This window comes from Aspergillus uvarum (assembly GCF_003184745.1).
Source record: "Aspergillus uvarum CBS 121591 unplaced genomic scaffold BO82scaffold_13, whole genome shotgun sequence".
Classification (NCBI taxonomy): Eukaryota; Fungi; Ascomycota; class Eurotiomycetes; order Eurotiales; family Aspergillaceae; genus Aspergillus; species Aspergillus uvarum.
In genome coordinates, this window is record NW_020291310.1 from 458,475 (window position 1) to 478,632 (window position 20,158).

At 50.4% G+C, this 20,158-nt stretch overlaps 8 protein-coding genes across 8 annotated transcripts; 6 read left to right on the forward strand and 2 right to left on the reverse strand.

Moving 5' to 3' along the window:
• Positions 1-963: 963 nt before the first annotated feature.
• BO82DRAFT_31615 (uncharacterized protein) lies at positions 964-1,860 on the forward strand. The gene has a single exon (XM_025632569.1). It carries the CDS (start codon positions 1,172-1,174, stop codon positions 1,673-1,675), a length of 504 nt encoding a protein of 167 aa, XP_025494255.1. The 5' UTR covers positions 964-1,171; the 3' UTR covers positions 1,676-1,860.
• BO82DRAFT_31616 (uncharacterized protein) lies at positions 1,861-2,780 on the forward strand. The gene has a single exon (XM_025632570.1). The coding sequence runs from the start codon at positions 2,046-2,048 to the stop codon at positions 2,526-2,528; it is 483 nt and encodes a 160-aa protein (XP_025494256.1). The 5' UTR covers positions 1,861-2,045; the 3' UTR covers positions 2,529-2,780.
• hmt1 (putative vacuolar ABC heavy metal transporter (Hmt1)) lies at positions 2,781-6,219 on the forward strand. The gene is made up of 3 exons (XM_025632572.1): positions 2,781-3,385; positions 3,472-4,598; positions 4,658-6,219. The coding sequence occupies exons 1-3, from the start codon at positions 3,032-3,034 to the stop codon at positions 5,976-5,978; spliced, it is 2,802 nt and encodes a 933-aa protein (XP_025494257.1). The 5' UTR covers positions 2,781-3,031; the 3' UTR covers positions 5,979-6,219.
• Positions 6,220-6,608: 389 nt separating this feature from the next.
• On the forward strand, positions 6,609-7,858 carry BO82DRAFT_430524 (Mth938-like domain-containing protein). The gene is made up of 2 exons (XM_025640627.1): positions 6,609-7,301; positions 7,418-7,858. Exons 1-2 carry the CDS (start codon positions 6,791-6,793, stop codon positions 7,621-7,623), a joined length of 717 nt encoding a protein of 238 aa, XP_025494258.1. The 5' UTR covers positions 6,609-6,790; the 3' UTR covers positions 7,624-7,858.
• A 163-nt stretch (positions 7,859-8,021) lies between these two features.
• On the forward strand, positions 8,022-9,840 carry BO82DRAFT_352451 (alkaline phosphatase). Its single transcript, XM_025634689.1, has one exon. It carries the CDS (start codon positions 8,148-8,150, stop codon positions 9,678-9,680), a length of 1,533 nt encoding a protein of 510 aa, XP_025494259.1. The 5' UTR covers positions 8,022-8,147; the 3' UTR covers positions 9,681-9,840.
• Positions 9,841-11,042: 1,202 nt separating this feature from the next.
• utr2 (putative cell wall glucanase (Utr2)) lies at positions 11,043-13,267 on the reverse strand. Its single transcript, XM_025634690.1, has 3 exons — positions 12,786-13,267; positions 12,290-12,727; positions 11,043-12,236 (listed from the first exon to the last, which is right to left on the reverse strand). Exons 1-3 carry the CDS (start codon positions 12,898-12,900, stop codon positions 11,479-11,481), a joined length of 1,311 nt encoding a protein of 436 aa, XP_025494260.1. The 5' UTR covers positions 12,901-13,267; the 3' UTR covers positions 11,043-11,478.
• Positions 13,268-17,348: 4,081 nt separating this feature from the next.
• Positions 17,349-18,690, reverse strand: BO82DRAFT_410787 (uncharacterized protein; the record flags this gene model as incomplete). The annotated part of the gene is made up of 4 exons (XM_025639774.1): positions 17,349-17,542; positions 17,592-18,360; positions 18,416-18,559; positions 18,616-18,690. The coding sequence occupies 4 exons, from the start codon at positions 18,688-18,690 to the stop codon at positions 17,349-17,351; spliced, it is 1,182 nt and encodes a 393-aa protein (XP_025494261.1).
• Positions 18,691-19,469: 779 nt separating this feature from the next.
• On the forward strand, positions 19,470-19,840 carry BO82DRAFT_31677 (uncharacterized protein). Its single transcript, XM_025632593.1, has one exon. The coding sequence runs from the start codon at positions 19,556-19,558 to the stop codon at positions 19,745-19,747; it is 192 nt and encodes a 63-aa protein (XP_025494262.1). The 5' UTR covers positions 19,470-19,555; the 3' UTR covers positions 19,748-19,840.
• The last annotated feature ends 318 nt before the right edge of the window (positions 19,841-20,158 follow it).

Below are 20,158 nucleotides of genomic sequence, written 5' to 3' on the forward strand. Positions count from 1 at the left end.
ACGGAAGGGAACTCGGTACGATCAGTTTGCTATGTTTGCTTACCTTTCTGCAGGCTGGAAACTGATCTATAGCTTTCAGTATCCGTATCATCGAATTTATTCCTTCGCCCGATCTGACCCAGAACTCTACCTACCCTGCTGCCTATAATGGGAGCAATTTTACTGAAACTAGCTTATGTAACCTTCAGAACGATAGCTCAAACAAGAACTCTCTTCCGATTGGCCATCCAGCCACTTGAGAACGAGAGGAAAGCCGGGAAAGAAATATTTGGAGGGAAGAGGGACTTGGTTGCGGAAAAAACATTCTCTGTATAGTACGGAGTAGTGTGGATGGATGCAGACAAGGGATGCATGCAGGTTCAGGGCGGTATGCAGTCACAAGTCGATGGGGTTCGATCGGATCAAGAATTGTTCCTGTCCAGCCTGCAAGCATAATTACGACACCCGCCTATGATGATCATGGTTGTCTTACCCTCTCACTTTTTTCCCTAGGGAGGTGCTTAAATCGACCGCCGCCTATCGGCAGACTCTTCCCATGCATGTTGAGCGGTGCGGAAGTTGAGACAGGAAATCCGAGATTAAGCTGTTGGGTGGCCATGTCATTGTCTCACTTTTCCAATGGACCGGTGCTGTACATTCCAGGCGTTGTTTTAGATCATCCGGACATTCGGGACTTCAAGGTGGGACAAGCTAAAATGGAACTAGTCTGGGGCGGTTACCGAATGACTCGTCGAAATCGTGAGGGATGCACATAATTGTCGCGGATGAAGAACACCTTCTCCCTGCACCATCAGAGACGCTTGCTCTTTGGTTATAGTCGGCTGATGCGTGGTTATTTTGGTAGCTTGAATGGAAGGGGGGTTTTTTTTTTTTTTTTCTGCACTGCCTCTATCATTTCTGTCCATCTCGTCGATGTATGGGATGAGTGGTACAACGGCATCAATAGATGAATTTATATATTTAACCTCAAAAGTGGACTCTGATAGCCGTTCACCATTGTACTCGTATACATGGTATTCATCTAAGTATCTGATTTTAGCCAGACTAATCCATACCGATAGATGTCCCTGAAAACCTGCCAGCCACCGACGCATCCTTCCATCGAAAACACCTGCATTCGAAAGACCTTGATCCATCGACAATCCCGCCCGTATTTCATCCTGTGAGCGCCATGGTCTTTATCTTTCAGCAGCACCAGCACCAGCAGGAGGAGGGGTCAAAGTTGATGGACCGGCATCTGGGCCGTGATGTGTCTTTGCTCCAACCGGGGTCAAAGACCACTCAGAGAACTTCTCTTTCATCCCAGCACCCAGTTTTCCAGGGAATCCCCGAGCGGTTAATTGCTGCGGCAGCTCAGGCCTTCCATCATTCGTCCTCCTCGTCCTCGTTCCATTGTTACCTTCTCGCATCGATCTGCGCAAAGCCCTCCTCCATCGAGATCTGTCATGACATACCCCTACAAGTGACCCCCTCCAGTTGCTTCTCGCTTGTCGCCATCGGCGGAGCTCATGCGTGTGCCTCATGGTGTCTTTTATGTATCAAGTTGGCGGTTACTTGCACTTGTGCCATCTATTCTACTGAGTACTTACCGACTTACCAACCTACCAACCTACCAACCTACCTCCTCCCCTCATCCGCCACTAGCTGTCTCATTCTTCTTGAATCGATGGAGTAGTGCTTGGGGATTATTGTCCCTCTCCTTGAGTGGATTTTTTTCCTTCAACACACGGGAACCTTCATTCCAACCCCTGTTCTCATTGGGCATGATGCACCTCAATACACCTCTACATCTCTACACCTCCACGGGATTCGACCAGACGGGTGTTTACAACTGCTGGTACATCCTGGAGAGACAAACGGAATACGTACTACCCTGTAGTTTGATCATTCCAGACCATGATCTATCCTTTCTGATTGAGTAGGCCCTCACCCACCCTTTCTATTTTAATTTGACTCGTACCATTAAATTGCGCATAGGAGGGGATGGTGGGAGGAAAAGGTATTAAGAGAGACAGAGAGAACGCAGGTGAGAAAGAAAACCTCCGATGCTGCCTGCATCTGATCAGCCGGGAATAATGAAAACGACCGTTGGAGCGAGGTACGTAGGGCGGATATTCCTTCTGTTCTTCTTTGCTTTCTTTCCCTCGTTGTTCTGCTGTTGTTTTGCCTTTCTTTTTTTTGGTTTTTTTCTTCTTCTTTTTTCCTTTTCGAATTTTCTATTTTTCGCTCCAAGGAAACATAATCACAATAATAATAATGCTGGATATTATTATCATTTTCCTTCCCCTCGCCTTCCGGATCCAACCAAGCTTAATACGGAACTAGCTTTAGAAACCCAAGCTAGTGCAGTTCTGGTTCTCGACTTCTTCCGCATCCACACCGTCATTCCATCTTCCTCTCGTCAAGCTGCTATTTGTATCCAACGATCCTTTCCTCTCGTGTGCCTCTGGTCTATCCTGTCCTTTTTTCCCTCCTCCCCTTCCCTTCCCTCCCTCCCCTCCTCTTCTTCTAATTTGTTTCTTGCATGATCAGAGCTATTGGTGCAACATACACCTCACGTTGCCAACCTTTACTCTTCTTTATAGTCTTTGCTTAATCAACCTGTATTCTTCTTCTCCTGTATCTATTACAGTCCCTTTTTTTTCCTCATTTTAAGTTTCTAAACCTTTCACGCCTTTTTTCCTTCTAAAAAATTCTTCCCTTTCAATTCTCATATCTGCGCTTCTTCCTGTCTTTTTGCGTCAAGAATTCCTTTGCTTTTAAAATTTAATAGAACATTACAAGACAGACATAACCTTACTACTTCCCACGTGTCCGCCGGCTCTCGTTCAACTCCCGGTTTCCTTCGTTCGACGAATCCCCGATCACAATTCGCCACGAACCTCGAGTACTTGCCCGCCCTCCGAGCTCTGACCGCCTGTCATCTATATTCATCGCCCTGGAGAGAAGGTCGCGGTCGCAGTGTCATGGAAATAATACCTTGAGACTCCCAAAGAAAACTCTCGGTAACTGAGTGGACATCCATCACACCATGGATACTCATCATGCAACCCGGGAACTCCTGGGGTACCTTCGTACTGGATCTCCAATTCTCCTTCTCCTCGTCTTCATCGCCTCGTTTGTTGCCAATTCTATCCTGGCAGCCAAGAACGTGAATCGCAACAGCAAAAATGCGCAGACCGGACCGGGGGGGAGACCGCTTCCCAAGCGGTCAAGGAGCACTATGACCGTACTTAAATCTCAACGATTTTCTGAAAACGCGAAGCTGCTCTTCAAATGGTCTTCAGTAGGAATTCTGTTGACCATTGTCGCAGAAGGCGCGCTGAATGTGTCGCATGTCATCATCGCTAGATCGGAGCATTGGTGGTGCGGCCAGTCCGTTGTGGTAAGTTCGCTGCTTTGATCCTGTGGAGCTCCCTTTGTAATCGCATGTGTTGTCCGCCCTGCGAACCAGCTTCTAATTCGCCATAGATATATGTCGTGGGGTCATTCTTCGACTATGCCATTATCCTCGTCTCGCTGTTGGACACGAATCCGTCTCCGACATTTGCTCAATTCGTCCCATGGCTCATAGCAATCCCGATCGAAATCGGTGTTCTTGGCACATCCCTCTCTATCTACACTGGTCCCCATCGAGAACCAGTGGTTGGAGATCCTATTGGTGGTCGTCTCCGACATGGGATAACTCCATGGGAAGTGACAGGGGTCGTCTTCAATTGCTTCCGAGTGCTCATCCTTGCCACTATGGTCCTGACTTATATCGCGAATTCGATAAACGTCAATCCCAAGAGGGAAAGAAGCCATGCGAACGGCTCTACCGAGACTACGGGCCTACTCGATGCCCACAATGTAGAGAATGGGGATGGCTATGGTGCGACAAACGGCCATGGTGCGACGAATGGGCATGCTCAACCCTCGAAGCCTACCGATCCATGGGTACGCCCGACCACTGTCCCTTCTACAAGCTGGTGGGAATACTTGAGTGGATACTCCCTATTCTTTCCATACCTCTGGCCGTCCAAGTCTCGCCGTTTGCAGATTGTGGTGGTCATTTGTTTCGTCTTAATCGTTTTGCAGCGCATTGTCAATGTTCTTGTCCCATATCAGGTGGGTGTCATCACGAACATTCTCTCTAGAGAGGATGGCGAGTTTAGGATTCCGTGGTTCGAGATCTGCTTGTATATTCTCTACCGATGGTTGCAGGGCAACCAGGGACTAATCGGATCCCTGCGCTCAAATCTGTGGATTCCTGTGAGCCAATACTCGTACATGGAGCTGTCGACCGCGGCTTTCGAACACGTGCATGGCCTTAGTCTCGATTTCCACTTGGGAAAGAAGACGGGTGAGGTGCTATCTGCGCTGAGCAAAGGTAGTTCGATCAACACATTCCTCGAGCAGGTCACCTTCCAAGTTGTCCCTATGCTGGTCGATCTTTGCGTGGCCATTGTCTTCTTCCTGATTTTCTTCGATGCATACTACGCCCTCGTGGTCACCATAATCACTTTCTGCTACCTTTACGTCACAGTGCGCTTGGCACAGTGGAGGGCGGAGATTCGAAGGGAAATGGTTAATAAGTCCAGACAGGAGGATGCCGTCAAGTAAGGGCTAGCTTGAGCCAAAGTCTCACTGTTTTCGGAAGCTGACGATAATACAACAGGAATGACTCGATGGTCTCTTATGAAACCGTCAAATACTTCAATGCAGAAGACTATGAGTTCGGCAGATACCGCCAAGCCGTGTCAGACTATCAAAGAGCCGAGTATCATGTTCTCTTTTCTCTCAATCTGATGAACACGTCGCAGAACACTGTCTTCATGTTGGGCTTGCTCATTGCCTGTTTTATCGCTGCATATCAGGTGTCCATGGGGCAGCGAGATGTAGGTCAGTTTGTGTCATTGCTCACGTACATGGCACAGTTGCAAGGGCCTCTCAATTTCTTTGGAACCTTTTACCGTTCCATCCAGTCCGCCCTTATCAACTCAGAGCGAATGCTGGAGCTTTTCCGGGAACAACCTACCGTTGTAGACCGCCCCAGCGCAAGGCCTCTGTCTGTGTGCAGCGGCCGGATCACATTTGAGAATGTTGAGTTCTCGTATGACACACGGAAGCCGGCTCTGAATGGCCTCACATTCCACTGTGAACCAGGCACCACGACGGCTTTGGTGGGTGAGTCTGGCGGAGGGAAGTCCACAGTCTTCCGACTACTTTTCCGCTTTTACAACGCTGAACGCGGTCGCATGTGCGTTGATGGTCACGACGTTGAAAGTATAACAATCGACTCTCTTCGGCGGCACATGGGCGTTGTGCCCCAGGACACTGTCCTCTTCAATGAGACACTGATGTACAACCTGAAATATGCTAACCAGAACGCTACGGACGAGGAGGTATATGAAGCGTGTAGAGCGGCTAGCATCCACGACAAGATCCTGTCCTTCCCGGACGGATATAACACTAAAGTCGGCGAGCGTGGCCTACGGTTGAGTGGAGGAGAGAAGCAACGGGTGGCCATTGCTCGCACTATCCTCAAGAATCCGCGGATTATTCTTCTGGATGAGGCGACCGCCGCTCTCGATACCGAGACGGAGGAGCACATCCAAGGGGCGCTTGCTAGCCTTTCTCGCGGTCGGACCATGCTTGTCATTGCTCATCGGCTGAGCACGATTACAACGGCAGACCAAATCCTAGTTCTGCATGAAGGACGGGTTATTGAGCGTGGCACACACGATCAACTGCTGGCTATGAAGGGCCGCTACGCAAGCATGTGGCGCAAGCAGATTCGGGCTCAGAGGGCCGCAGCCGAAGCTCAAGTGCTACAAGATCGCGCCCAACGCTTGCGTAGTGCATCAACGTCGGGCGCTGTTGGCGATGATAGCTCCAGTCAGTCTGACGAGGATCGGAACACTAACGCTCATGACGCGGCAGGCCGACCAAGTCAGGGTCAATCTACACACAAGCCTACGGAAGAAAGCCGAAGATGAGGGCCTTGAATCATTTTGTAGATGGTACGGCGTCAATACTACGGGTGGCATCGTTCGTCCTTGTCTCGCATTCCACTTATACCAACTGTCGTGAAATATGCGCGAGACTCTGGTAATTCAGATTTGAGGCCAGCGACTTGTTATACAGTCCCACACAATCGTTTAAATACAGAGGCGTCTTATCGATTTTCCACTTGTATGGCATTGCTTTCATTGTCATCTCATGGGAGACGTCGAGTTGGCCCCCTAGTTCGGCATGAGGTCACGGGCTTGGAACCGTGAATGAAACGTGCTAGACGAACTGCATTTAGCTGACTCCTTCATGTGTTGCACGTTGCCAACATAGTACTTAAAACAAAAGAGTTTTTCAGGATCGCATCAAAGCTACGGAGTAGATCGACCAGTGGTACGGGAATTAGGTAGATAAAGCGTCACGGGTCTGGAGTATTTGTGCATAGCAGTTCTGGGGTAGGTTAACTTACTATTGGCCGCCGGCCCATTGGCTCGTATTGAAGTCGTGGATCATCGGTGATGCGGCCACCGCCTGCCAAAGATAGTTAAGGTAGTTATGCGCCCGCGCGGCGTTTCAACGCCGGGGGAGGTTTCAATAGACCGGAGCTCAAAGACCGGCTTCAGTATTTTGTGTTAACATCATTATCGGTCCTGACCTGTGAACTCCCCGACTATCCCCAAAAGCCAGTTGACCAAATTTTGTGCTTTGGGATTGATCCTTTAAGATAGATCGCGCCACGAATACTTACAGCCCTGGTTCACCATCACCCACCGCGAGTCTTAGCAGAAGCTCCACCACTATGCACAGCCCATCACCCCAGCTTCTGCGCGCCTTGCGCACTTCTATCTTCGCCGACCGCAGCGTCAATTTCTGTGCCCAGCTCACATCCCGCTCTCGCTCGCCTCTCTCTCGACTTGGCCTCTCGGTCCCATCTCTGCGGTACAACAGCAGCAATGCCCGCCCTACCCGCATGATTCCTCGCGCCCACAGCGCAAAGCCCTCGACTCACGACCGCGGCCCTCAGTCGACGGAAGACACGCAGACGGACTTCGCCGCCCTCAATGTCCTCGGCAACATCCCCGCGCCGACCACGGCTGTCGATGCCACTCTGGACACCGGGTTCCACCTCAACAACGGGGTGAAGATCACTGGTGGCGACGGCGTCATGCTCGTGGGCGGAGAGGCGTTCCCGTGGCGTCCGTGGCAGGCAGCCCCCGGGGGTCACCGGGATGGTATGCTCAACAAGAAGAGTCAATTCGAGCTCGACGAGCAGGTCTGGGGTGTATTAGATTTGGTGTGGCCTCGTCCTGGTAAGTCATAACGTCTTTTGTTCATCTGTATGCCAGAGAAAAAAAAAAAAAAAAAAAAAAAGAAATTAAGATTGATAGGCGTGTCGCTAATGTCCTTTGTTCTCCCTCCCTAATAGACCTCCTCATTCTTGGCATGGGTGAATATGTTTTCCCTCTATCGCCGGAGACGAAGAAATATCTCAATTCCCTGGGCGTGCGGGTTGAAGTGGCCGACACTCGCAATGCGGCGGCTCAGTTCAATTTGCTTGCTACCGAGAGAGGCGTGTCGGAGATCGCTGCGGCTATGGTTCCGATCGGATGGAAGGGGAATGTCAGAAGATAGATTACTGTGCACCGCATATCACCTTGTGGTGAGGTTTTCATGGTGGATGGTCGGGTACATGGAGGTTGATAGCTGTAAATTACCAGGTTGGGAAAACAGTACCCTGTGCGACCCTGTGTGAGAGGGTACTAGCACGCGATGGGTAGAACATCTACTAGAGGCTTGTATTCTTTCTCTACTCTTTATCTTCTTCTTATTCTTCTGTGGTAATGTATGTATATTATGGATAAAGAGCTTTGAGACTGCCGCATGGATAACACTTACCTAATCTATAAAAGTGAGGCGGTGACGTCGATCCCCCGTACGAAGCTATTCCCAAAACAGCAAGTCAGGGTCACGCTGGCCCATTGATTGCTTATCAGCTGCCCCGAGTTGCTCTTGCAGCTGTGACTTCCGTCTCCCTCTTCCCTCTCCTGTTCTCTTCTTTCTCTCCTTCTCAATTTCCATTGAATATACAGATCTACTGTCACTACTGCGCAATTCTACATTTATCTTTTGTCTTTTAGAGGCAACAGCACAGGAACATGGCGCGACAAGAGCCACTCCTGGCCTCGCGCCCGTCCTCCGATCGTTCGTCCGTCCGCAACGCCGAGGAAGAGGACGCTCTGCTCACCGGAGAACGCACCAACCGCAATCAGGGCCGGAGTTGGGCATTCTGGAAGGACGTTGGTCTTTTCACATGGGCCTTGCTGGCCACCGTCGCTGTTATTGTTCTGTCTGTTGTCTATCAGCACGAGGCCAGCCGAGTCAATGATCACTCCAAGCACCCGTGGGGCCCCGGGGGGAAGCCGACCGGCAAGCGCAACCTCATCTTCATGGTGTCAGACGGCATGGGCCCGGCCAGTCTCACCATGACCCGGAACTACAAGCAATACACCGAAGGGCTTCCGATTGACGATATTCTCGTCCTAGACCAGCATATTATCGGTACCTCCAGGACGCGGTCGAGTTCCAGCCTCGTGACCGACTCCGCTGCGGGCGCCACTGCATTCTCCTGTGGCTTCAAGAGCTACAACGGTGCCATCTCTGTTCTCCCCGATCACTCTCCTTGTGGGACAGTTCTCGAGGCTGCCGCACTCGCAGGCTACAAGACAGGTCTGGTGGTGACCACTCGGATCACCGACGCGACACCAGCCTGCTTCGCTTCACACGTCAACCTTCGGCAGTATGAAGATCGCATTGCGGAGCAGGAGATTGGCGAACATCCTCTGGGCCGGGTGGTGGATCTCATCATGGGCGGGGGCCGGTGCCACTTCCTGCCCAACTCGACCGAAGGAAGTTGCCGGGCTGACGATCGTGACCTTATCGAGTTGGCGGAGACCAATGGATTCCACTACTTGAACGACCGGAAGGGATTCGATGCTCTGAACGGAGGCGCAGACGTGAAGTTGCCTCTTCTGGGTCTGTTCGCCGAGAAGGACATTCCTTTTGAGATCGACCGTCGCAGCCAGAATGACGTGTACCCGTCTTTGGAGGAGATGGCCCGCACAGCGCTTAAGGCTCTCAGCGAGGCTACTGCTGACAGTGACAAGGGATTCTTCCTCATGATCGAGGGTTCACGCATCGACCATGCTGGCCATGGAAACGACCCAGCTGCCCAGGTCAACGAGGTGTTGGCTTATGACAAGGCTTTCGCGGCCGTCTTGGAATTCCTTGAGAAGGACTCTACCCCTGGAGTGGTGGTGAGCACGTCCGACCACGAGACCGGCGGTCTGGCTGCCGCGCGACAGCTCCATGCTTCCTATCCGGATTACAAGTGGCTTCCTGGCGTGCTAGCTAACGCTAGTCACTCATCGGAATACGTGAACAAGAAGCTCCAGGATTTCCTCACCAATGAAAGCGACTCCTCTGCACAGAAGAAGTTTGTTCGGAAATTGCTGGAGAAGGATCTCGGCATTACCGATGCCACCGAGGAGGAGATTTGGGCCGTGCTTGACCCCGACTCACCAATCACTCCCCAATATGTGTTCGCAGACATTGTGAGCAGAAGAGCTCAGATCGGATGGGCGACACATGGACATTCGGGTATGCGTCCACCTTGTCTTATCGTTGATTGATACACTAACAATCGCCTGTAGCTGTTGATGTGAACATTTATGCTTCCTCCACGAAAGATGCCTGGCCTCTCCTGGGAAACAACGAGAATATCGATGTGGGATCATTCCTCACCAAGTATCTCGATCTTGATTTGCAGCCCATCACCGATAAGCTGCAGGCGTCCGAGTACTGGTCCACGGCCTCGTCAGAGCACCAGGTCGACACATCATCGTTCGGCTGGCTGGGTGACCCGCTCGGTGCCGATGTCCGCACTGAGGGGGTCGACACCTACCATGGCGAGTTCAAGCGTTCGCTGACGGAGGGAGGCTGCAACTGCGGTGGTGCGCACTAGGCTTAACGTCGGCTGGAACAGGCAATTGTATAATCCTCACATTCTTGTTACTTTAACCGTCATGTCATGACAAACAACTTTTGCATGGTCATTCTGGCGTCCGGGCGGGGGGATCGATCATAACCACAACGACCACATTCATCCAGGACGAATCGGTCTGTCTCATTTCATAATTAGGTAAATCTCTCCTACATAGTCGTCTACAATCGAATATTGCATGAACAGCATGAGCATGAGCATGAGCCTGGAATTCTTTGCAGCGCAGCCCTCAGCTTTTGGGGGGGGGGGGGTGATGGTCCGAAGGTACCAATCAGAATCAACCTCATTACGATCTACAACTACTTAGTAGCCAATCCCACCGCCCCAGCTCACCGCTTCAGGTTCCCTTCATGTACTTCTATCTCTGCTACAGTAGGCTTTCCCAGAGCTCAGCTCCATCCAATCCATCCTTGTTATACCTTGTTTGTGAAACTGGACCAAAACCGATGCGATTCGAGCAGAATCATGAGTAGCTAGATCAGTGGCAACGGACCCTCATTGATCGCGGTACACGGGCACCGTCATCGAAAGATCACATAGCCGAATCAAGCAACGCGATACAGTGTGGACTTTTGTGCCGAATTTGAGGAATAAGCTTTGGTGATGTGCGTGGTTGGGGTTCTTCAAATGCAAGGATAGGTCGGCTGCTGCATGGATCTCTATTTAGATCATGGGCTGGGGAAAATGGATGCATGGAGGGAAGGAATGGCATGGCTGGTATTCCTAGGTGAGTGGGTGTGTACGCCAAGGATGGCTTTAGGTCGAGGAGGATAGAAGTGGAGGCTGGAGTTGGGGTCACTGGAAATGTCACCGTGGGTAAGTCTAACTGTTTATGGCTGCCTGTCTGGGGCTCTGGGATGAAGCAGAACCGTCTTTCTCTTGATCCCCCTCCATGATAACCTCCCATACAGGGCATCGTCCCTTTGGTAGGTTGTGTAGAACGCACAGAGGATACAGAAATCACTTGTACGGACTGATACGCAATGCGACCCAACGCCTTGAAATCTGATTGGTGTAATTATTTGCATATAATACGCTGAAAAAGGGTGTGACTTATTGACCTGAAGGGACTTATCTACGGCACAGCACATCAAAAGCATCCAACCGGCATGCCCACGCCAATACGGAAACAAAATAGGGTATTAAGTAAAGGTCTTCAAAAGCCATTTTCATGACGTCAAAACAGGAACGCAACCTCCGATGCGCGATCATTAAAAAACGTCAAGACATCCACTGGGAAAGAGTAATAGTAGTAAGGGGGTCTGAACAGACAAGGGCGAACAGTGCGCCAGGTATAAAGCATCAAGAGGTAAGAATGGTACGCTGAAGTCGTAAAAGGAGTGACGGTATTTCGAGCCAGGTAAGAGTCAAGCAAATATATGAATAAGAATGTCCAAGAAGGGGAAAACGGAGGTTGTTGACTTTGTTTATAGAGTGACCGAAACGACAATTGCCACCAATGCGGCAAAGAAGGAGCCTCTCAGAACACGCTCATTTGGAGAGGCGACGCCATTGGAGCTTGTGTCGGTTGAGGTACCCTGGCTGAAACCCGTCGAATCGCTTGAGCTACCGCTGCTGGTGCCAGTGCCAGTGCCGGTGCCGGTGCCGGTGCTTGAGCTCGTGGCTCCAGGCTCATTGCCCGAGCCTCCACGGTTTTCGGGGACCGTGCTGTTGTCGCCCGTGGTATTGGTAGTGGTGCTGCTACCGAGATCCATATCCAGGCCCGTAGCGCCAAAAGAGGCAAGAACGGTGCTGTTGTCGGTAATCACGACCGAGCTCTCGAGTCCATCCTCGTTGACAAACGCGTAAGACTGGTCGCCTTTCGAGACTGTACCGTTTGGGGCATCGTAGCACTCAACAGTGATGTCTCCGAAGGTGGCGTAGTAGTATCCCTTGTCCTGGATATCCTCGCTGTCCCAGTCGATCTCACCGCCAGCCCACTGGATTGTTCCCTCCGCATTGCTGGCTTGGCCTGCAGGCCACAATGACAGCTGCATTCGGGAAGGTGTCTGAGGGTATTTGTAGGACTTCGAAGTTGCATTGTAGGTGGACTCCTTGGTCAGGGTGCGGGTGACCTGACCATCCACAGACCAGGTGATAGCATCCTCGGTCCAATCAATCTCGTACTCGTGCCAATCGTCAAAAGTATCACTGCCGTTGACAGCGGATTTCCCTCCGTTGTTGTCTAGAGATCGAATGTCAGAAGCGGACTCGTGTAGGCCACGGGGGACAACTTACAATCCAAGACACCCTGCCAATAGTAGTTGGTCTGGACATTGGCGAGGTCGGAACCGACAAACTCGAAGTCGATCTCGTCCTTGACATCAGACAGCAGGATGAAGGCGGTGACAACACCCTTACCACGGCTGCTCTTGACCTTGCCAGAAATCTTTCCATACCAGACGTAGTGGTTGTTGGCGAACAGACTGCCCACGGTGTTCTTGGGCATGGTCAATAGAAGATTCCCGTCCTCGATTTTAGGGTAACCGCTGTAGACCCAGTCGGCCTCGGAAGAGTTTCCGAGGTACTTGGTGTTCAAGGCGGATTTGTCCAGGTTGTCCCACGTGTAGGTTCTACTCTGACACACGGGCTCGGAAACGCAGGAGTCGAGGGAGTAAGACGAAAGCGGATCGCATCCACCCAGGCAGTAGGCGCCGGTACCACATTCACCGTACTCTGGTTAAGACGGTCAGCAACGACTTGTGAGGGCCGGAGATTGATCAGAATCACTTACGCGAACAGCAGGGGTACTCCTCAGGACATTGCGAGCTGGTGCTGCATGTCGGAGCGGAAGCCAAGGCGGATGTGGCGGCCAACGAGGCCAAGAATAGGGAGGATACGATGTGCATATTGGCGAGAATCAACGAGTCCTAGCTTCGTGAGACCAAAAGGCGGCCAACAAGTAAGGGTGAATCGAAGACAGAGAGTGGAAGAAGAATTGGAATCGAGAATCACTGCAGATCTGGGGAGCGCGGAGGGCAAGGCAATATATTAGCCAAACTGTTGTGCCCGGGACGGGAACCACATGTCTTATCGTTCATTGATGGATCGTCTGATGCAGAGCGGGTTCCTGAGCCACGGAAAGCAACAAGGAACTTACCCAAAATCCCCACAGTTCCCTTTTAAAAATACAGTATATTATTAACGACCGGTTTCGACCAAGACCAAGCAACGAATGCGCCAATAAATGAGGGATCACGGGACGATTCGGGAGTGAGCTGCCACTAGTGGGATAGTAGATAGAGGGTCAGGATGTGAGCGATAGTAGTAGTCGTAGTCGTAGTAGTAGTTGTCGAAAGCGAGTGAATGAGTTAGACGAAGGGAAAAGAGAGAAAGAGAGAGAGAGAGAGAGAGAGAGAGAGAGAGAGAGAAGAGGAACAGGAGGAAGTCGAAAGGCGAAGAGAAACCGCGAAGAGCGAACGAAGTGTACCACGAGGCTTACCTCCCGAATGGGGGAAAGAGGGAGGGAGAGATCATATATAGGAAGTGGATGTGGAAGGAAGTACTCGTAGTCTCGTACCGTGTGTACATGAGCAAAGGCTAATTGATTTGCTGGATGCGTTAACACTGCATGGCCACGCTAGTTGCCGAGCTAGTGGCTCAGTAACCTTGGTCAACTCCTCAGTAGTCAGTCAGTACAGTACATCCTCCAAGAGTCCAAGACCCCAAGAGTCCAGCGACATCCTTGACAGAGCAATACGTAATGATCTCCCTGGGTAACCCCCCTGCTTGTCTTTGAAGAATGGATGACTGAATGAATCCTCCGAAGAGGTGGTGACGGCAGCATAAAACCATTCAAAGCGTGGTATGCTGGTTGACTGGGCCACGAGGTGCGAATGCCTTAGGCCCTGAATCGTTCTGTACTGTACTCTGTAATTTTCCCTGAATTTCCCCAGGACCCTCTTTCGCTCGGCTCAGGGCTCTCTTTCATCTTTTCCCCTCGGCCTCCGAGGGATAATTCTCCACTACTAGTCCCTTTCGGGGTCGGTCCCCCCTCTCCATCCCTCGCTGCTTTTGACTCTCTTATCTCCGCTTGAACTGAACGGACCGGTGACTGGCTCATTATTACTACATAGCATTTGCCTCGCGACGCCATCAAGTCGCTTGATCCTACCTCGTCTAGTATTCCTCCCTCTTCTCTGCGTCCGGGCTACCCATAATTCGAACTGTCAACTTGCGCCACTCTCAAACCTAAACCCAATCAAATGCCTTCGTTGTTCCCCTATTGAGCCAAAATGAACCAAATTGGAGAACCTCCGATCCTGGTTCAAGCCCGGTCATCAATGGTTTGAACGCCCACAAAGTAATGTCTTAGACTCGCTCACAGTTCAGGTACCCACGCGCTGTGAGCCCTGCTCTCGGACTGACCCACCCACCTCTTGCTCCCATTCTCACCTGACATGTGCCCCAAAGCACTGCGAGATAGGCGACAACACTCAGAGGGTTTGTTGTGAACGGTAGGTTAGATTTGAAGCTAACCTGACATCATGTCATGCCCTATTAGCTACTTTGCCTACACAACCACATTTTAGATCAGAAAGTCCAGATCTCAAATGGCGTTCGGTCCGGGTTACCGCTTCATCGGAAACAAATTGACCGGTTGCGTGGTGAGGTTGACGCCCACGGTGATGTCGAACACTCACCCTCCCTCACATTGACCGTTCCACGCGCACATTCCAATTACCTCAGTCACTAACCTACTTACAACTTCGGGTCCCTTGGACCCCATCTGTCCCTCCCCCGATCGACGACGACCTTGCCGCTTGCTCCGCCCGGCCCTTATCTCTAGTAAGGGGGGAAGGAGAGGCAAAGCAACCACAATACACCCAGTCTTGTGTTTTGTTTTCTCCCTCACTAATCAACACTGATCCTTCGTCACTCCGGTTTGATTATTATTCCAAGTCAAGAAAACACCAAAGTGGATTCTACCTTCTCTTTCTTACCGATAGACCATAGGTTACGGTAGGCAGACAAGATTACTCATTTTTAGCTAGTCTGGGAAAGTCACAACTTCTTTCCGGTCCTTTCCACGGTTCTTGGGTTTCTTGGGTTCTTTGTGTTTTTAGATAGGGGATTATTTTTAGGATCTCTCGTCCGTCGCCCCGTCAGCCATGGAATGTATGTCCTGCAAGACCGACGGACAATTCTCAAGGATCACAAAGAGTAGAAGACCACAAAGAAGACTTTCATTCCAATTGCTAAGGTCGGCACGGAGTACAATTAATGAGTCTAAGAAAGACTTGAGCCCCCAAACATCTGAAACAACCATCCTACAACCCAGCAATAACCGCACAATTCCATGTCACAAACGTCCAACGGTTTCTTTTTTTTTTTTTTTTTTTTTGTTCTCTCTCAGTCCCCGCCGTTCATTATTTGATCAATTGATCCCCCAATCAAACCGAAACCACCCCCAAGCCAAAGCAATTAATCACCAATCAATTCTACAAAAATTCCCGATCCACCGTCCGCCATCCACATATCACTTGTCAAAATCGTCTGTTGTCTGTCGGATGTAGAAGAACCCTTCTCGAAAGAAAACAGTCAAACATCCATCCAGCCTCTACTCCATGAACGGTATTATGATAAGACCCGTTCTCCTGCAGTGTTCAGTAAGTATTCCATCTACTGAACCTTATTCGCCAGAACCGCCATCCCCCAAGCTACCAATCGCAGGCCCCAATCCCCTCCCCCTTTTTTGACTCAGTAAATGCTTTGCAGATTAGATGCACTAAATGCAGGGGTTCAGAAAAACCACCTGGAGGGGTGTGGGTTCATATCTCTCTCGTGATTCCTTGGCGAACTCTCGGCCCCGTAAACAAAAAAATACAAATGAAGCCCCATATCGATGGTTTACCGGTAGCTGTGCTCAGGGGAATATCAGCCTTGGATATTCTTGGCTTATACATTTTCTGGTCGATCTACTGTCGTGCACCGGATAACTTCTGTGTTTCTTCTGTTCAGTTTCTGCCTACAGCCAACACGCGATGCTTTTGTATAACACTGACTTTAACCAGTCATCAATTGTCTCTTCCATATACTGTCCTCTGCAGTCACACACAAACTATTTAACTTATTTCTGATCTAGAAGAGAGGCGTATCCAGCGCCGGCTGGGAGGAAACACCGTCACATTCTTATACACGGTACACTTGGACTGCAAGTCTATATATACCCAGCCATAAACTATACAAAGTTTACACCTCTACAGTATAAGTTACCCCAACCCACCCACCGCCAAACAATCATCTTGTTCTTGCTTGTGTTCTTCTTTATGATGATGTTGATAAGCAAGGGAAGCAAGGGGGATCGACCGATATGAATGCATAAGAGGGAGGGGAGGGTCACGCAGTAGGATTATCGGGTAATGTCGATCTGTGCTTTGCCATTGTTCCCTCCACCAAACAGAGCAGCCATCCGCTTGGGTACTGCAACTCCCGTTGATCGATACTACATGAGTACCGTCCACTACTCCAGTTGAAAAGGTCAATAAAGGTTGGGATATGTGGGTTAAACAAGATAGGCTGATAGGAAGGACCTTTGTTAGGATAGCTCTAGAGAATTTAGGTTCCTGGGCGATGTTTATCTCAATTTCTCAGATTCTATTTGCGCGTGCGTACAGTATCGGGACAAGGCGTTTGTTAGTAAGTACATCTGCAAATTTACAGTAGCAATAACTCAATTGCCTGCCTTTGAACGACAACTTCATTCCCGAATACAGAATACTCGCGAGCAACTTTACTGCTTCTATCTACAGGTACTCGCCTACTTGCCTACTTTGACAGACCCTGAAGACCAAGGTTTGCTACATTGTGTTTCGTACATTTCAAGTAACAACCTCCATGAAGGGATATTGTACTATCGTAGATGTAAATGTAAGTAAAAGACAATTTGGCACAAGCAACACGTCCAGGAGCGAGGATCCAAACATGCAGTGATCGGATACCCCTGTAAGAAAAAGGAATAATCCCACCACTGCTCGTGCGCCTGTCGATATCCTGGGATTGCAACCCGGACCGGATCGTGCGTGCGCGCACCAGGTGGCCACGTTGTTCCAGCATCCGGACAAACATTCCATACAAGACTTTCAACTAGCAAACGGTTCAGATTCCTGTTCTGCACTGTAAGTCTGTTTCCTTTTTTTTTTTCTTTTCTTTTTTAAGTCCTTTCTTTTTCGTGCTTAACCCTAAGATTCTCGCACCGCATGTTGTAAATCCATATCGAACAGATGATGTTTTTTGTCCTCCAGGTTCAATCACCACCTAGATGGGATAATTTCACTCAGATGAAGGACATGTTCAGTCAGCGGATGACCCGCTTCACATAGCCTCTGCCCAAGTTGGCACGGCTCTCGCGAACTAAGGCGAGCTCCTTCTCACAGGGATCAGAAGAGTAGGTCACAGAGACACCACTGTAAACGTTGCGGCCGTTTTTCCAATTCTCGAATGTCTCTAGCACGCGGCGAGCGACAATGGTGCTGTTGAAAACAGCGGTAGCTACAAGCCAGTCAGCGGGTGAAGAACGTGTACGAGCTTGCTCACTTACCGTTACCAGAATTGAAAACCCAAAGAAAGTCGATAGCGCCAGGCCCCGCCAGCTGGCGAATATCATGCTTCCACTTGTCAGGAGTCATTCCCTCCGCAAAAAGTCTCTTTCTGGCGAAAGAGAGGCGACGACGCTCACGGATCGGCTGGTTCATGCGGCGGAGGTCATCATTCCAGTCCACAATCTCCGCCAGCTCAACGTGATAACCGGTGCCGAAACGACCGTAACCCAGCAGCTGTTGCATCTCGCGGTTGGACTTCAGAAACTCGACAGCCGCGCTTGCAAGCTGGAAGGTCACGCGAGTTCTATCGTCGGCCTCGACGCGAACCTCGAGCAGCGCACCCTCGTGGATGCGAGTGGTAATAAAGGAAGTATGCTCTCTGGCAGTCTTGCCATAGATGCGGATTACTCCGGCCTTGGCCTCAGTTGGGTTTGGCATAATGTGTGGATTGAGACTGAGTGAAGCATTGCCCAACTCTCGGCACTCGGCCTCTTCTTCACTATTCTGGCTCTGTCTAGACAGAGCACTCGAAGTCAAGGACGCGGGTGACATATACTGCACTAGCTCCTGGGCCTGGGCCTGAGTGGAAGCCTCGGGCACTGTGCCAACCACTCGAGCCCAATTGCCATTCGGAAGAAGCTGCCTGTCACGCATCGACGCCTGCTGCAAGACAAGGCTGCGGTGATTCTCCTGCTGAGCCTCGTTAAGCGATGAGGAGGCCGCTGTGGGCTGAGATGGGTTGTCAACAGCTTGACCCTCGACGTCATTCTGATTGTTATCACCGGTCTACTTCAATTAGCGTTGCTGCAGCTATAATCTCAACAATAGTGAGCGTTCTTGCCTGCGGTACCAGAAGAAATTCCGTGGCTGGGACATTCATGATGCCTTCAGAGAATCTGATGACGATCATGGTGCTCAGTCTTCCAATATCGTTGGCGACATCAGCGTTGTTTTGGCGATCACGAAACTGACGAGGTTAGTGATTTGCTTCACCAACAAGGATTTCATCATCGATGCACACACATAGGTAGATATCTGGCTCAGATGTCTAAGGGCCTCGGCCATCGCAGCATCAACTGTGTTGACAGCGTATGACATGTTGTCTGACGTACAGCACACGTGTGCACGTTACTAAAGGTAACAGATGCGGGTAATAGGAGTATATGAGCAGGAGATGTATCCTAACACCGAAGCCCATGCGTGTTAACTTAGATCAGCGGCAGTACGCGTCAGTCGCGTGGAATCGATATGACATACCTTGGGAAGTCGGCTTGAGACTTTATTCAAGTGGTCTCAGATTGTCAAATCCTCAGATAAGAGATACGAAAGTATTTCCCGAGGGTATTCAGAACGACGAAGACGTCGACGTATAGAAATAAGAAGCCGAAGAGCCAAAGGCAAAGATGGACGATGAGTCCAATCCAAGCTCCAGACCGGAGTGAGTCCAGGACACCCACACAAGAGGATTTGGCAGGAAGGTGGGTGTCAGCGGACTGGTGTGATGTACACTGGCTGCCGTCTAGAGAAACCCCGACAGTCTGGGCAGATGTACTTTATCAGGAAAGATAACAAACAGAAAGCGAACACGTCCCTGAGGGCGATGCAGGAACTGAGGATTTTTAGATATGAGGAAGATATTCAAAACAGGGGATGAAGAGGAAGAGGAAGGGTGGGTGAGGGTGAGGTGGGGAAGGAAGAGAGAAAGAGAGAGATGAAGAGAGAGATGAAGGAAGAGGAGGCAGAGGAGGCAGAGGAGGCAGAGAAAGAAAGAGAAGAAGAAGAAGGGAAGAGAAGGAAGTGAAAGAGGGAAGTGAGAGGAAAGGGAGAGGTGAGAGAGGAGGGAGAGGGAGGGAAACAGGCTGGCTCTTGATATGGAGGGAGTACGCGCGCAGTGAATACCTCACAACCAGAGGAATATTCCGGACTATTCACTGATCTCTACAGCGGAGCTCTACGGACTCTCATGGACCGTTTACAGTTGGACTTCTTGGGTACATCGGAGACTCTTTTGATCAGACTTGCCTTGTTCGGACATCGAACCTATGGTACAGGACAGCCTTATATTGCTCTATTCCGACGCGCTCTTCAGGTTAACATAGGAAATGTGAGAGCAGCTTTGAACCATATAGCTGATAGACGAAGACAACACGAATGAACAAGTGAAGGTGCGCCAGCTTGAAGGGTATATTGCCAAGGCAAGCTCTTCTCAGAAGAGTAAGGATAAGAACCAGCCTGTTTTACAGTATGTCTACCTTGCCCGGGCACGATATGCCTTTTTGAAGCTGGAGACAGGCTGAAATCGCACTCAGCGGCATTGTCATCAGTGTGCTACAGACAACCCAGATCAAAGCTTCTCTCTACAGGGTTCACCGTGCATCACGAGCATCTTCCAGTACTCTACTATTGTTCGCAAGCTGAGTAGCTGACCACCAGTCCGTCTCGACGGGGACATTAACAGCATAACTAAAGCCTAAAGGTAGCAGCTAGGCACGGGTACCTCCTTCCCAAAGAATGACAAACGAACCACAGGTTCCTTTTCAATTGAGCGCAGCTGAACTGACAGTAC

Coding starts and splice junctions, on each gene's coding strand:
- BO82DRAFT_31615 (XM_025632569.1), top strand. CDS start 1,172: ATGGTCTTTATCTTTCAGCAGCACCAGCACCAGCAGGAGGAGGGGTCA.
- BO82DRAFT_31616 (XM_025632570.1), top strand. CDS start 2,046: ATGCTGCCTGCATCTGATCAGCCGGGAATAATGAAAACGACCGTTGGA.
- hmt1 (XM_025632572.1), top strand. CDS start 3,032: ATGGATACTCATCATGCAACCCGGGAACTCCTGGGGTACCTTCGTACT. Junction 3,386..3,471: donor GGTGCGGCCAGTCCGTTGTG/GTAAGTTCGCTG, acceptor AATTCGCCATAG/ATATATGTCGTGGGGTCATT. Junction 4,599..4,657: donor AGACAGGAGGATGCCGTCAA/GTAAGGGCTAGC, acceptor ATAATACAACAG/GAATGACTCGATGGTCTCTT.
- BO82DRAFT_430524 (XM_025640627.1), top strand. CDS start 6,791: ATGCACAGCCCATCACCCCAGCTTCTGCGCGCCTTGCGCACTTCTATC. Junction 7,302..7,417: donor TTTGGTGTGGCCTCGTCCTG/GTAAGTCATAAC, acceptor CCTCCCTAATAG/ACCTCCTCATTCTTGGCATG.
- BO82DRAFT_352451 (XM_025634689.1), top strand. CDS start 8,148: ATGGCGCGACAAGAGCCACTCCTGGCCTCGCGCCCGTCCTCCGATCGT.
- utr2 (XM_025634690.1), bottom strand. CDS start 12,900: ATGCACATCGTATCCTCCCTATTCTTGGCCTCGTTGGCCGCCACATCC. Junction 12,728..12,785: donor GGAGTACCCCTGCTGTTCGC/GTAAGTGATTCT, acceptor CGTCTTAACCAG/AGTACGGTGAATGTGGTACC. Junction 12,237..12,289: donor TTGGCAGGGTGTCTTGGATT/GTAAGTTGTCCC, acceptor TTCGATCTCTAG/ACAACAACGGAGGGAAATCC.
- BO82DRAFT_31677 (XM_025632593.1), top strand. CDS start 19,556: ATGGACCGTTTACAGTTGGACTTCTTGGGTACATCGGAGACTCTTTTG.